The sequence below is a fragment of the Esox lucius genome, chromosome 1 (genome assembly GCF_011004845.1).
Source record: "Esox lucius isolate fEsoLuc1 chromosome 1, fEsoLuc1.pri, whole genome shotgun sequence".
In the NCBI taxonomy this organism is placed as follows: domain Eukaryota; kingdom Metazoa; phylum Chordata; class Actinopteri; order Esociformes; family Esocidae; genus Esox; species Esox lucius.
Genome location: NC_047569.1, coordinates 328260 through 341558, shown reverse-complemented (window position 1 = coordinate 341558; position 13299 = coordinate 328260). Strand labels below are relative to the sequence as shown.

At 39.9% G+C, this 13299-nt stretch overlaps 1 protein-coding gene across 1 annotated transcript in view; it reads right to left on the bottom strand.

Moving 5' to 3' along the window:
• Positions 1-1544: 1544 nt before the first annotated feature.
• Positions 1545-13299, bottom strand: part of ostn (osteocrin) — a 96301-nt gene continuing 84546 nt past the window's right edge. The window contains exon 4 of the mRNA XM_029121664.2: positions 1545-1629. Coding sequence (XP_028977497.2) covers positions 1545-1629 — 85 coding nt within the window. The remainder of the gene's footprint in view (positions 1630-13299) is intronic.

Below are 13299 nucleotides of genomic sequence, written 5' to 3'. Positions count from 1 at the left end.
GCATGTCAACAATCCCACAATGCTTAATACATTTGCTGAATTAGCCAACACAATAAGCTGAATCTCCTGTTGAAAACATTTGTGATAAGTAGCCTATGTAATTTGTATTATGTTTCAGTAATAGCCTAATTAAGTATTTTAATGTTCATGGAAATCTTGTATTTCATTTGTAAGTTCATTCAAACTCAAACAAGATTCTGATTATTCATCTGATCACGTTCATCGCACATTCATCCATTGACGTCATGCTTTCAGTGAGGGGTGATTAGTGCCTGGGTACCATTTGGGTAACAACGCTAAGTACTGTGGGTTATTGGCGGATCAAGTGGGAAAACGGGGTAAAATAAAACAGGTAAATAGTCTCTTAATAGTTTTCCGTTTGTCAGTTTCGAATTCTGACATCAGAACAATTTAATATATGCCTATAAAGGACAAGTCATGGAAGGAGGAGGATATACCTTTCAAAATGGCAGTTTTATTTTAATTACAAACTCAAACGCCAAGGCTGGGAATCTGTAAAAGCAATATGTGACAATTGATGATGTAAAAAGAGCTTTATAAAATACATTTCATTGTTTGATTTTGAGGCAGTGTAACTGGAGGTCAAGGCTTAGCGCTTAAGTGTCCCTAATCACACAGGTGAATGTTAAATACATAAAATACATATTCCCATGAATGGGAATATACTTCCGTCAATTTGTTTCTTATAACAATGCATTGGTAACATTTTTATTTCATTTAATTCACACTTATTCACATATATTTAAGGTTTGATTTTTGTGAATACTTTCAATGAAAGACCAAGAGGATAAACAGATTTTCACAGCCCGTTTTGCTCATATTTACCAAGGGTGCCAATATTAGTGGAGGGCACTGTAGTTTGCATAGCTGACAGATCTCCTTCAATTATTCCAGATCTACTTTTTTATTGTTGTTCTTTAGCTACAACCTGCAATCATAAGGACTGTCAGTGCTAGGATGATTTGTGTGACAAACTCTGCCATTTAAAACAACAGAAAAAACTTGATAAAAACATGATTGGATTAATTGAATCTGGTCTAAAGGCTTAAAATATATATTTTCATCCTTAATGTGTGTAAGAGTAGTGTGCTAAAGAATAGTAATAAAAGTAAAATAATATACTGAATACTTATGAAGTAAAATAAAATACTGAAGTATGATGTCTCAAGTAAATAAATATGAGAAAGTACATAAATATGAGAAATACTGAGTGATGCAAGTGACATTAATAAATCTAAATACATCATTACAAACTAAAAATTTTTAAGGGACCTAAATATAAAGTGCATCTTTTTTATTCTTGTAAGATGATGTTTAAAAACAAATGCACATCCTAATAAACACGCATTTGCATTCTCCTTGTGGCCTTCTCAAATCCCCTAAATTCAATAGGTTTACAAAAAGACAAAGAAAGATTATGCAGTATTCCCCTTTTTTTTTTTTACAAATCTGTGGACTTATCCTTTACCTGTCCAGGGAAGGTTAAGGGTTATTGGGGAATGGGGGACTGGAGGGTGGGACATCTACCCTTGACTGCTGGGTAGACGACCTGCTCCGATCCTATCAATAGGAGCACTTCCTCGCCTTCTTGGCAGTTCAACAACCTTCCTGTGGAGGGAGACAGAGGAAATAATCCATCATCATGTATTACCTTGACCTATCATATTATAAAGGATTAATGTATTACCATATCCTTATTTATCCTTTACTCTGCAAATTACCTGTAATAATATAGGATTATTTTAGACTAGGGCTGAATTTGCTTTAGACTGTTCATGGTTGCCACGGATCGAAGAAGACCTAGGTCAGCATGCCCTGTTCTTAGACCTATCTTATCCATGGCCCTGTACAGATGGCTCCAAAGTGAAGTTGCCTGTGTGTAGTCTGCATCGTCCATTTGGGCAAGACAGAGAGTAGGGGTAACTCAGATCAGGAGGTCTGTTAACTATGATCTAAAACTATGGTTGCCATGACAATGTAGTTCTATCTTGTTTTTCTATCTTGTAGTTCTAACTTTTTTTTGTATAGCATAATACATATGCTATACAAAATTTTTTTGAGTATAAAGAGGTGAAATTAATAATGTATGATCAGAACAGTTGTTATGACACTACTCTGTTGGTCTCTGTACTTATACTCTGTTTTGTGAAAGAGATTGTTTCCGTGGATCCACGTAATTAAACTGAAATCATCAACTGTTATATGAACGACTGTCGAGTCTCTTTTCATAATAAATTGCAAAAAAGTTTCCATCTTCCACAATTTGGCACCCCAGAGGGGACTTCAATATCTTCTTGACAACGTTGTTTGCTTTTCAATTCTCTCAGGCTGACTGAACTACGTGCATAATAGAAGTGACATTTTCGCAATAGTTCATATCAGCCTGTTTTGGGAGTTTAATTGTTTGCACTGGAGCGGTGATTGACGAAGTCCAATTTATTAATGCAGATTATTAAACAGTTGATTATGGATGTTACATGTTTTATTCTTGTCTTGTTGTCATAATATAAACTTGTATTTATATAAAATCTAGAAAAACCCTTCGATAGGAAGTTAAAAACAGAAAGATGCGATTATTTGCAGTGGGGAGAACAAGTATTTGATATACTGCCGATTTTGCAGGTTTTCCTACTTACAAAGCATGTAGGGGTCTGTAATTTTTATCATAGGTACACTTCAACTGTGAGAGATGGAATCTAAAACAAAAATCCAGAACATTTTATTGTATGATTTTCGTTATAATTAATTAGCATTTTATTGCATGACATAAGTATTTGATCACCTACCAACCAGTAAGAATTACGGCTCTCACAGACCTGTTAGTTTTTCTTTAAGAAGCCCTCCTGTTCTCCACTCATTACCTGTATTAACAGCACCTGTTTGAACTCGTTACCTGTATAAAAGACACGTGTCCACACACTCAATCAAATAAACTCCAACCTCTCCACAATGGCCAAGACCAGAGAGCATCAGGGATAAAATTGCAGACAAGGCTGGGAGCTACAGGACAATAGGCAAGCAGCTTGGTGAGAAGGCAACACCTATTGGCGCAGTTATTAGAAAATGGAAGAAGTTCAAGATGACGGTCAGTCTCCCTCGGTCTGGGGCTCCATGCAAGAGGGATCAGCCCAAAACTACACGGCAGAACCTGGTCAATGACCTGAAGAGAGCTGGGACAACAGTCTTAAAGAAAACCATTAGTAACACACTACGCCGTCATGGATTAAAAACCTGCAGCGCACGCAAGGTCCCCCTGCTCAAGCCAGCGCATTTCCAGGCCCGTCTGTATTTTTGCCAATGACCATCTGGATGATCCAAAGGAGGAATGGGAGGTCATGTAGTCTGATGAGACAAAAATAGAGCTTTTTGGTCTAAACTCCACTAGCCATGTTTGGAGGAAGAAGAAGGATGAGTACAACCCCAAGAACACCATTCCAACCGTGAAGCATGGAGGTGGAAACATCATTCTTTGGGGATGCTTTTCTGCAAAGGGGACAGGACGACTGCACCGTATTGAGGGGAGGATGGATGAGGCCATGTATAGTGTGATCCTGGCCAACAACGTCCTTCCCTCAGTAAGAGCATTGAAGATGGGTCGTGGCTGGGTCTTCCAGCATGACAACGACCCGAAACACACAGCCAGGGCAACTAAGGAGTGGCTCTGTAAGAAGCATCTCAAGTTCCTGGATTGGCCTGTACCAAATATTAAGTTCTGCTTTTCTGATGTATCAAATACTTTTCTGGATTTTTGTTTTAGATTCTGTCACTCACAGTTGAAGAGTAACCATGATAAAAATAACAGACTTCTACATGCTTTGTAAGTGGGAAAACCTGCAAAATCAGCAGTGTATCAAATACTTGTGAGATCTATTTGGGTGGTCCATCCTTATTGGCTGTTTGTATTAGGAGAAGTATAAATCAGGTCAAGGAGAAAGCTAGCATTAATAATTTAATCATTCAGCATTAATCCCACTACTGTCATTTTGCCTTCACCAGTGCTGAGAGACAAAAATAAAACCTCTCCACCACCTGTTCTCTTCTTTCTTTATGACCCAGACTTGTTCAGTAGAGCCTCTGTTTTGGCCACTGTTTGGTTTTTAGACAGAGCGTATTTTATTTACACATTCAGGTACAAGCGCTGGGAAGGACTAATGTACCCCTAACAGTAAACACTTACCAGTATCTGTAAGAGATAGGAGACAGAGTTCTATGAATCTTTTCATTTTTCATTATGAAGTACATTTTGTTTCTGTCTTATTACATTGTTGGAGGCAATGTTGCCTTAGATATTGCTAATATGAATAGATTCTTTCTATTATTATTATTAAGGGACAAATACATGAGTCTTCATTTTAAATACATGAGTCTTCTATTTTGCATTTTATATTCCTAGTTGTTGTTTATTCCTAGTTCTTAATTCCTAGTTGTTACAAATTGGGCCATGTTATTCTCTCTTAAAAAATAAAAATACACACCTCTCTAGTTAAGATTCTAACTTTGTGTTGTGCGAGATTTCATCCCGTATGGAAAAAAAAATGTATTTTAAATAGATTTTTGAATAGATTTGGAAAATATATTCCTGAATACATTTGGTAAATATATGTCAAAATGTTTGAAATTGGCCGGTTTAATATATTTATTATTTATTTATTTAATACATTTTTAAAATGCATGTCTAAATATATTGCAGCATCAGCCAGGTGGTGTCTCCTCTCTGCCTCACCCAAGGCACAATAACCACTACTCCTAACAGGATTATTGTAATAGGAGAGGCAAGTAGTGGTCTTACTAAGTTTACCATATTACGTTGGACTATATTTGGGACTATAAGATTAAATGTCTTTTGGTAATGTATATCTATAAAATCTGTTTCAACACCTAAATATGATATAATCAATACGTCGGTAATTACATTTAATCTTTTTACTTTCACAGGATCTGAAAAATGCATTTTAATGTGGGCTTCAAAATAATTTTTTTATTTTTTATTTTGTAATGAATTTTCTATAATACATTACACTTGTAATGAGAACATTGTTGATGGTGAAATACATTTGGACAAACTGAAATGTATTTCTACATTTTTAAATACATTTCGGAATAAAAGCTGAAATGTATTTTGAATAAATGTCAATGTATTTATACATTTTTAAATACATTTCAGAGTAAAAGGTGAAATACATTTTGATACCTGAAATGTATTTTGAATGAAGATAAATGTATTCGACATATTTCCATCATATATTCTACATACATTTTGCATTGCAAATTTTTTTTTATTTTCCATATGAGATCTTTGTTTCCCACAAAGAAGGAGTCCGGAATCTTGAATCACTGATAGACCTGATACACCTTGTCCAAAGACACCTTTGGCCCAGATTATTCCAGGGCCAAACCATGCCCAGACCTATAAGACTGACTTGGGCTCCGTAAGAGTAGCAAGCCAGCTAGGACACTGACGGTTCCTGCTTCACCAAAACCAAGGAGAGGTGGGGGACGGACTGTCATGTACGACATTTTGGATTTCAGCTAATATGAGAAATAGGGCTTTGTAAAGCACTACCCTTACAGCACCAAAAGATCAGTCTTTACTTACCTTTCTTTTTAGAACCTACTGACCAGTGAACAATATATTTTGAACAGATTTAAAGAACTTAATTAGACAAACTGCCTAATTTACTACACTTGTATTTTTCTTTCCTGTGGAGGGACTTGTGATATTTTCATAAGACTAAAACATTTTTGTTTTAACCACCGTCTCTTTAATAGTTAAGTGTAATTTTAAGTATTGTTGTAGCCTGTTTGCTAGGGCCCAGGAGAATAATTAAACTGATGCAGTGTTTTGTCTTGTCCTTTCTCCTATAAGTACGGTGGCAGACCTCTAACTCAAAGCATGGAGACCAATTGGGAACAATCATGTGAAGTGAAACCTCCTGCAACCTTTCCCTTTGGCACCTTTTGGGTTCCAGAAACAGATTTGTGGCATAACGGACATTTTGTTTGGGGAAAGGTGGAAGGCCTGACCTCCTTGTTATGTCTGGAACACATCTCTAATCCAACTGTGAGACAGAACAACACAACTTGAAATTCAACCTTGAGCCTTGTGCCCAACAGCAACAGATCTGAAGCTTGCTTCAGAAGAAGATGAGACTGTGTGTTTACAGAATCAAGACTGAGGCAGAGAGGCCTTTTGTGTCAATATCAATGGACGAGGACAACAGCAGGACTTAATCCCCAGGGAGAGGACTGGGGAATAACTTCACAATTACATTTAGACTTTGACATGTATTGGGATAGAGGTTGCGCTATATCAGGTCAAAAGGGAGCGGGAATCAAAGTGGGGGTCAAAACTTGTAAATAGAATGTACTACCTAAATTAAAATCCAGTGGGAGTAAAGTTAAAATTGGGATGGGTAAAGACACATTCAATGGCTGAAACAAATATTCTACCAGAAGAAAATGGAAGGACTCCGTGGAAGCCAAAACAATTCCCGCAAACCAGGAAACAGCAGTAAAGAGAACTGATCTTCCTTCTGCGAAGGAAGCAACAACTGATTGAAGGTGAGCCTCAGCAGTTGGCCCGAATGAACAACAAGACAGCTCAACATCTTAGGAAAGGACACATGGATCCAGGCTAACCACTGCCAACCAGACCACGACATACATCCAGCCTGGACTCAAAGAACCCTCACACTGCACCTCAACACTTCCACCACTCACCAACACACACCAACAACACATTTTGAGGAAAGCAAAGTCCAAATGGGGAAGAATAGACCTAGCAGGGACCATAGTGGGAGCCCACATCAACAATGTGCAGGGACAGAAACACCTGAATTGCAATAAGATCCCCGGCAAGAAAGCAGAATATCTAGCCCTGGGTTTCCAACAGGGGCAAATTGCATAGCAGGAGGACTGAATTTAGCTACTAACAAAGAATCACCTTTTACACTGTCTCTGGCTCCCACAGGGGTTCTCCCCAAAACAGGTCTTTGTCAAAACACCCTATACTCATATTTATTCTCCACATCAATTACTAGGGAAAATGGGGTCTCTCTCTCTTATACATTACAATTAGATAAAAAGCTAAACATCCCTAACAAGTTTTACACTGTATGCATGTCTTTCATCATTTCAACCCCAGTAAGGGAACTAATCAGGAGCAGGTGCTCTCTGAGGAGAAAAGGGAGAACCAACACTTCAACAGTCCCACTCATTCCCGAATTTACAACTCAATTGAAACCAGAGGTAAGAAGCAGACGAGATGACTCTCCTCCATTAGTAAACCAGGATAGCCCATATATAATGTCTGTTTACACCAGGGTCCCCTAAGACAACAGTAAGTCTCCTCTCTGCCTCACCCAAGTCTACTGTCCGAATGTGTAAAACAGCCTCATGGGACCAGAAGAAAGCCGCCGTACATGGTAACAACTGCCCAGGAAAAGTAACGATAACCCATGTGCCTGTGAGATACGAAGTTAGAATTTTATTCTCTGTAATTATCTCATCCACCTTAATCAATGGAACTGTGTTCTATTGTACTCTTTCTACTCCTGAAGCTGCTCCATGCTATTGCCCATGTATGGTGTGATGCAGTCCTTGGATCAGGTGCGTGATTTAGCTTTGGAGGTAGAACATCTCGCTAATGCAACCGCTAGGGCCAGTAATATGATATCTGAGCTAGAAGCTACCCACTTGCTTGCTCTACAGAACAGGGCAGCCTTAGACTATCTGTTGTCCTCTCAAGGAGGGACTTGTGCTCTGATAGGACAAGAATGTTGTACATTTATACCAAACTTGAACTCCACTGTCTCTGACATAGTTAATGAAATGACACAAGTTTCCCACCAGGCCCACAGTGATGACATCAAAGGACCATTCTCCAGGATAGTTGAGTTATGGGGTCAGTATTGCTGGGTGGGTTTTTAATGGGTGGGTATAGTCATTTTAATCATAGTAGTTATAGCCCTTTTCTCGTGCACATCAGCTGCCGACTGGCTCTGAGTGTGCTGTTTTGCACAAAGTATCAGCTTAGCATAGAACTGAGAGACATGCCTTAGTTTGAAGATATCCCAATGTTTAAATTGACTGGTTCTCCCAGATCTAAAACCTACTGACTCATTTACATACTGATTTACTGATGCCCATATATACTGACTACACCACAAGTCTATGCTAAGGTAAGATATTCACATAGTTAACCTGGAGTTGCCACGATGGTATATATCAAACCCAGAGGCGATGTGGTGAACCACAGGATGACGACGATGATGGACCCCGAATTATATACCCTCCCACAGAAGAAGGGCCAGTTGTAATTTGTATAACCATAACTGTCTTGAATGCCAGTGTTTGATTCAGATATAACTTATTTGAAGTAACTGTAACCTCCTGTTCCTTAAGATCCAGGATGTTTTAAATATGTAATACATTTGTATTGTCCCTGATGGGTCAAAAGGGAGGAATTGTAAAGGATTCATTTATCATCTCATCTTCATCCGCTTATCCGGTATCGGGTCGCAGGGGCAGCAGCTTCAGCAGGGGACCCCAAACTTCCCTTTCCCGAGCCACATTTGCCAGCTCTGACTGGGAGCAGAAGACCCCACCGCCTCAGCTCTCTTTTCGTCACAACGGTGCGGTGAAACAATTGCAATACCGCCCCCGCTGCTCCGATTTTCCGGCCAATCTCACGCTCCATTGTCCCCTCACTCGCGAACAAGACCCCAAGATACTTGAACTCCTTTACTTGGGGTAACGCCTCATTCCCTACCCGGAGGAGGCACTCCATCGGTTTCCTGCTGAGAACCATGGCCTCAGATTTAGAGGTGATAATCCTCATCCCAACCGCTTCGCATTCAGCTGCGAACCGGTCCAGTGAGTGCTGAAGATCACAGAACGATGATGCCATCAGGACCACATCATCCGCAAAAAGCAGCAATGAGATCCCCAGCCCACCGAACTGCAACCCCTCCCCACCCCGACTACGCCTCGATATCCTGTCCATAAAAGTTACAAACAGGATTGGTGACAAAGCGCAGCCCTGGCGGAGGCCAACCCCCACCTGGAACAAGCCCGACTTACTACCGAGAACCCGAACACAGCTCTCATTTTGGACGTACAGGGATTGGATAGCCCTCAGAAGGGACCTCCTCGCCCCATACTCCCGCAGCACCTCCCACAGTATCTCCCGGGGAACCCGGTCATACGCCTTCTCCAAATCCACAAAACACATGTAGACTAAATGGGTATATTCCCAGGCCCCCTCCAGGATCCTTGCAAGAGTAAATAGCTGGTTGGTTGTTCCGCGACCAGGACGGAATCCGCATTGTCCTTCTTCAATCTGAGGTTCGACTATCTGCCGAACTCTCCTTGAAAGCAATAATGTATGATCAGAACAGTTGTTATGACACTACTCTGTTGGTCTCTGTACTTATACTCTGTTTTGTGATCCACGATCCACGTAATTAAACTGAAATAATCAACTGTTATACGAACGACTGTCGAGTCTCTTTTCATAATAAACTGCGAAAAATGTTCAATCTCCACAATATCATCATCAACTTGCACCTTAAACTTGCCCTCATTGCACATTTAGATAATTTCCAATAAAGATGTTTTGTCCAAAAGTGACTATTATAATTTGATATTTATTATTTTCTGTATATCTTTCAATATTATAATTTATAGAATATTTCAGATCCATCCAGATTCAGACATTCTACTTAAAGGGATAGTTGGACCTACTTTTATATTTGGCTGGAATTTGCTATTTATTATTTTCCTTACAATCCATTTTCGATAATATAATTTATAGAATATTTCAGAGCCATACAGATTGAGACATTCTACTTAAAGGGACAGTTGGACCTACTTTTATACTTTTATATTAGAATTTTGCCCATATATGAATCTAGATTCATATATGGGCAACATTCTAATCTAGGTCAATGTGTTTTTTAGGTCAAAACAGTTTGAAGTGTATCTAGGTTGAAATAGGTTGAAGGTTTTTTTCTGTTTGCAGTGGAGATTTTTTTGATGGGGATGTATGGAGGACCAAAGGGGTCATAATTAAATATATAAATAAATAATAAAATATATTTTTTACTTGGCACATTAATAGGAAATCTTTTTATTAGGCCATTCAATGTTAAAATGTCATTAAATGTTTAAATATACCATTAAATGATGAAATATTCCATTAAATTAGGAAATACACCGATCAGCCATAACATTATGACCACTGACAGGTGGAGCAGATAACACAGATAATCTCGTTATCAAGGCACCAGTGGGTGGGATATATTATGCAGCAAGTGAACATTCTGTCCTCAAAGTTAAAGTGTTAGAAGCAGGAAAAACTTGCAAGAGTAAGGATCTGAGTAACTTTGACAAGGGTCAAATTGTGACGGCTTGAAAACTGGGTCAGAGCATCTCCAAAACAGCAGCCCTTGTGGGGTGTTCCCGGTCTGCAGTGGTCAGTACCTATCAAAAGGAATCCAAGGAAGGAAAAGCGGTTAACCGGCGACAGGGTGGCCTAGGGTCATTGATGCACATGGGGAGCGAAAGCTGGCCTGTGTGGTCCGATCCAACAGACGAGCTACTGTAGCTCAAATAGTTGAAAAAGTTATTGTTGGCACTGATTGAAGGGTGTCAGAACACACAGTACATTGCAGTTTTTTGTGTATGGGGCTGTGTAGCTGCAGACCAGTCAGAGTGCCCATGCTGACCCCTGCCCACTCCCGAAAGCGCCTATAATGGGCACGTGAGCATTAGAACTGGTCCACAGAGCTATGGAAGAAGGTGGCCTAGTCTGGTGAATCACGTTTTCTTTTACATCACGTGGATGGCGGGGAGCGTGTGCATCGCTTACCTGGAGAACACATGGCACCAGGATGCGCTATGGGAAAAATGCAAACCGGCGGTGGCAGTGTGATGCTTTGGGCAATGTTCTGCTGGGAAAACTTGGGTCCTACCATTCATGTGGATGTAACTTTGACATGTACCACCTACCTAAGTATTGTTGCAGACCATGTGCACCCTTTCATGGCAACAGTATTCCCTGATGACATTGGCCTCTTTCAGCAGAATAATGCGCCCAGCCACAAAGCAAAAATGGTTCAGGAATGGTTTGAAGAAGACAGTGAGATTAAGATGCTGACTTGGCCTTCAAATTTCCCAGAAATATTTGCATGATATTTCACAATAATATATTGTATTTCTATTATGGAAACTTTGGACTAAGGTACATCTGAGAAATTTCTGCTTTTCTATTGCTTGATATGTAACTATTTTCTTTGATTGTGACACACGTCTGTGACCATCTGTTCCTCTGCTTAAACCAAGAAGGGTATCTGTCCTTTGCTCCTTAGGAATGTAGGAGAGGGGGATCTAGTGTTTAGGGTCATTATTGACTGGTATCAGCAGATTATAGGGTTATTCGTAAATCTGTCTATCTATTGTTTATCCAGATGATGTAAGACCTCTTGGGGGTTGAAGAGGTTACCCATCTGGGGGAGGATAGCCTGCCCCTTGTGTGAAGCCTAGGTAGTAATAGAACAAAGGGAATGTGTTCTGTTGAGTTAGGACAGCTGGGCAGCAACTTACCACACCCCTTTTTCTACTAGAAGTACTGATGATTGTCATGTATTAAGTTAGAGACTCCTCTGATGATTATTTTGTAAGCGTTTGACGCGTCTCTCTATTTGCAAATAAACTGTTAATTATGCCAAGATATTTTTTTCTCTGTACTTCCTCCTTTAAGAGTTCTGATTGATGAAATTGCCATCACAATTTCTCAATATTATTTTCAACGTAAGATGTGTTTCATAATACGATGGACTTTTTCATAACATTATGACCACCTGCCTTTTATTGTGTAGGTCCTCATTTTGTGGCCAAAACAGCCCTGATTTGTCGAGGCATGGACTCCACTATACCTTTGAAGGTGTGTTGTGTTATCTGGCACCAAGTCGTTGGCAGCAGATCCTTTAAGTCCTGGTAGTTGTGAGTTGGGGCCTCCATGGATCGGACTTGTTTGTCCAGCACATTATTTGATTGTCTCTGGATCCTTGCTGCACTGTTTTGCATGAGCTGTATTTTATGAATGGTATTTTCTGGCAAGCCCTCTAGTACTGCATTCTCATAATCAATTCTGGAGAAAAATAATGCATGGATACGTTTTTCTGCATCCGAAAAGGTGAGAGAAGTTCTTAGGTGAGAGATGTTCTTAACGTGAAAAAAGTACATTTCACACCCAGATTGGTAATGACTGAGGAGAAGGGAATGATGTGGCAATCAATGGCAGGGCAGATGCTTCAATTGGCAATTTGCTGTGGGTGTCCCTATAAGCATTGCCTCTGTCTTGCTACTATTTAGTTGGAGAAAGTTGTTCTGCATCCAACGTTTTTCCTGATCCAGACAGTTGGACAGGGTTGACATGGCAGATGTTGTGTCATGTCTGGATTTAATGTACACCTGTGTGTCATCTGAGGAGCAGTGGAATTGGACACAGTCATGTCTAAAAATCTGGCAAAGTGGGATCATGTAAAGCAGAAAGAGAATAGATCCTAGAATGGTGTGATCTACTGTGTCAAATACGGTGCTGAGGTCCAGAAGAATGTGAATGGAGGGGGATCCTGTATCTGCAGCCATGAGCAAGTTGTTATTAGTCTTCACCAATGCTGTCTCAGTACTATACATTGGCATATAAAACCTCATGAAGCTGGTTTGCACTAAAGTGTGTGTGATGTTGAGTTGCCACCATCATCTCTAGGGCTTTAGATAAGAATGGACATTTGGAAACAGGCCTGTAGTTTGAAAGGATGTCTGGATCAAGGGGAAGTTTCTTGAGCAAGGGGGAGAGAGTTCCCATCTTGAATAGTGATGGTACCTGTCCAGTGTGTAGAGACTTATTGAACAAACAAGTAACAAATTGAATGAGAGTGGCTGAACATTTTTTGAATAGTGATATTGGAAGTAAGTCAAGAATGCCGCTGGAACTTTTCATTTTTATATGAATTTCAACACAGTAGGAGTTTCACCAGAGCAAGTCACTTAGAGAGCAGACATGGGTTTTTGGGAAGGAGTCATGTAGATTTTTCAGTGGTTGCATTGGGAAGGGGAGAATCTGTAGGTAAGAGGGAGTGAAAGATGGTGTTAAATAATGCCCTGGGATTATTCCTCCCATTCTCAATTACAGATTTGTTTTAACTAGGGCAGATGCTTTTAAGGCTTTAAGAATCTTGCCCTAAGGATCTCACGCACACACATGGACTGTCA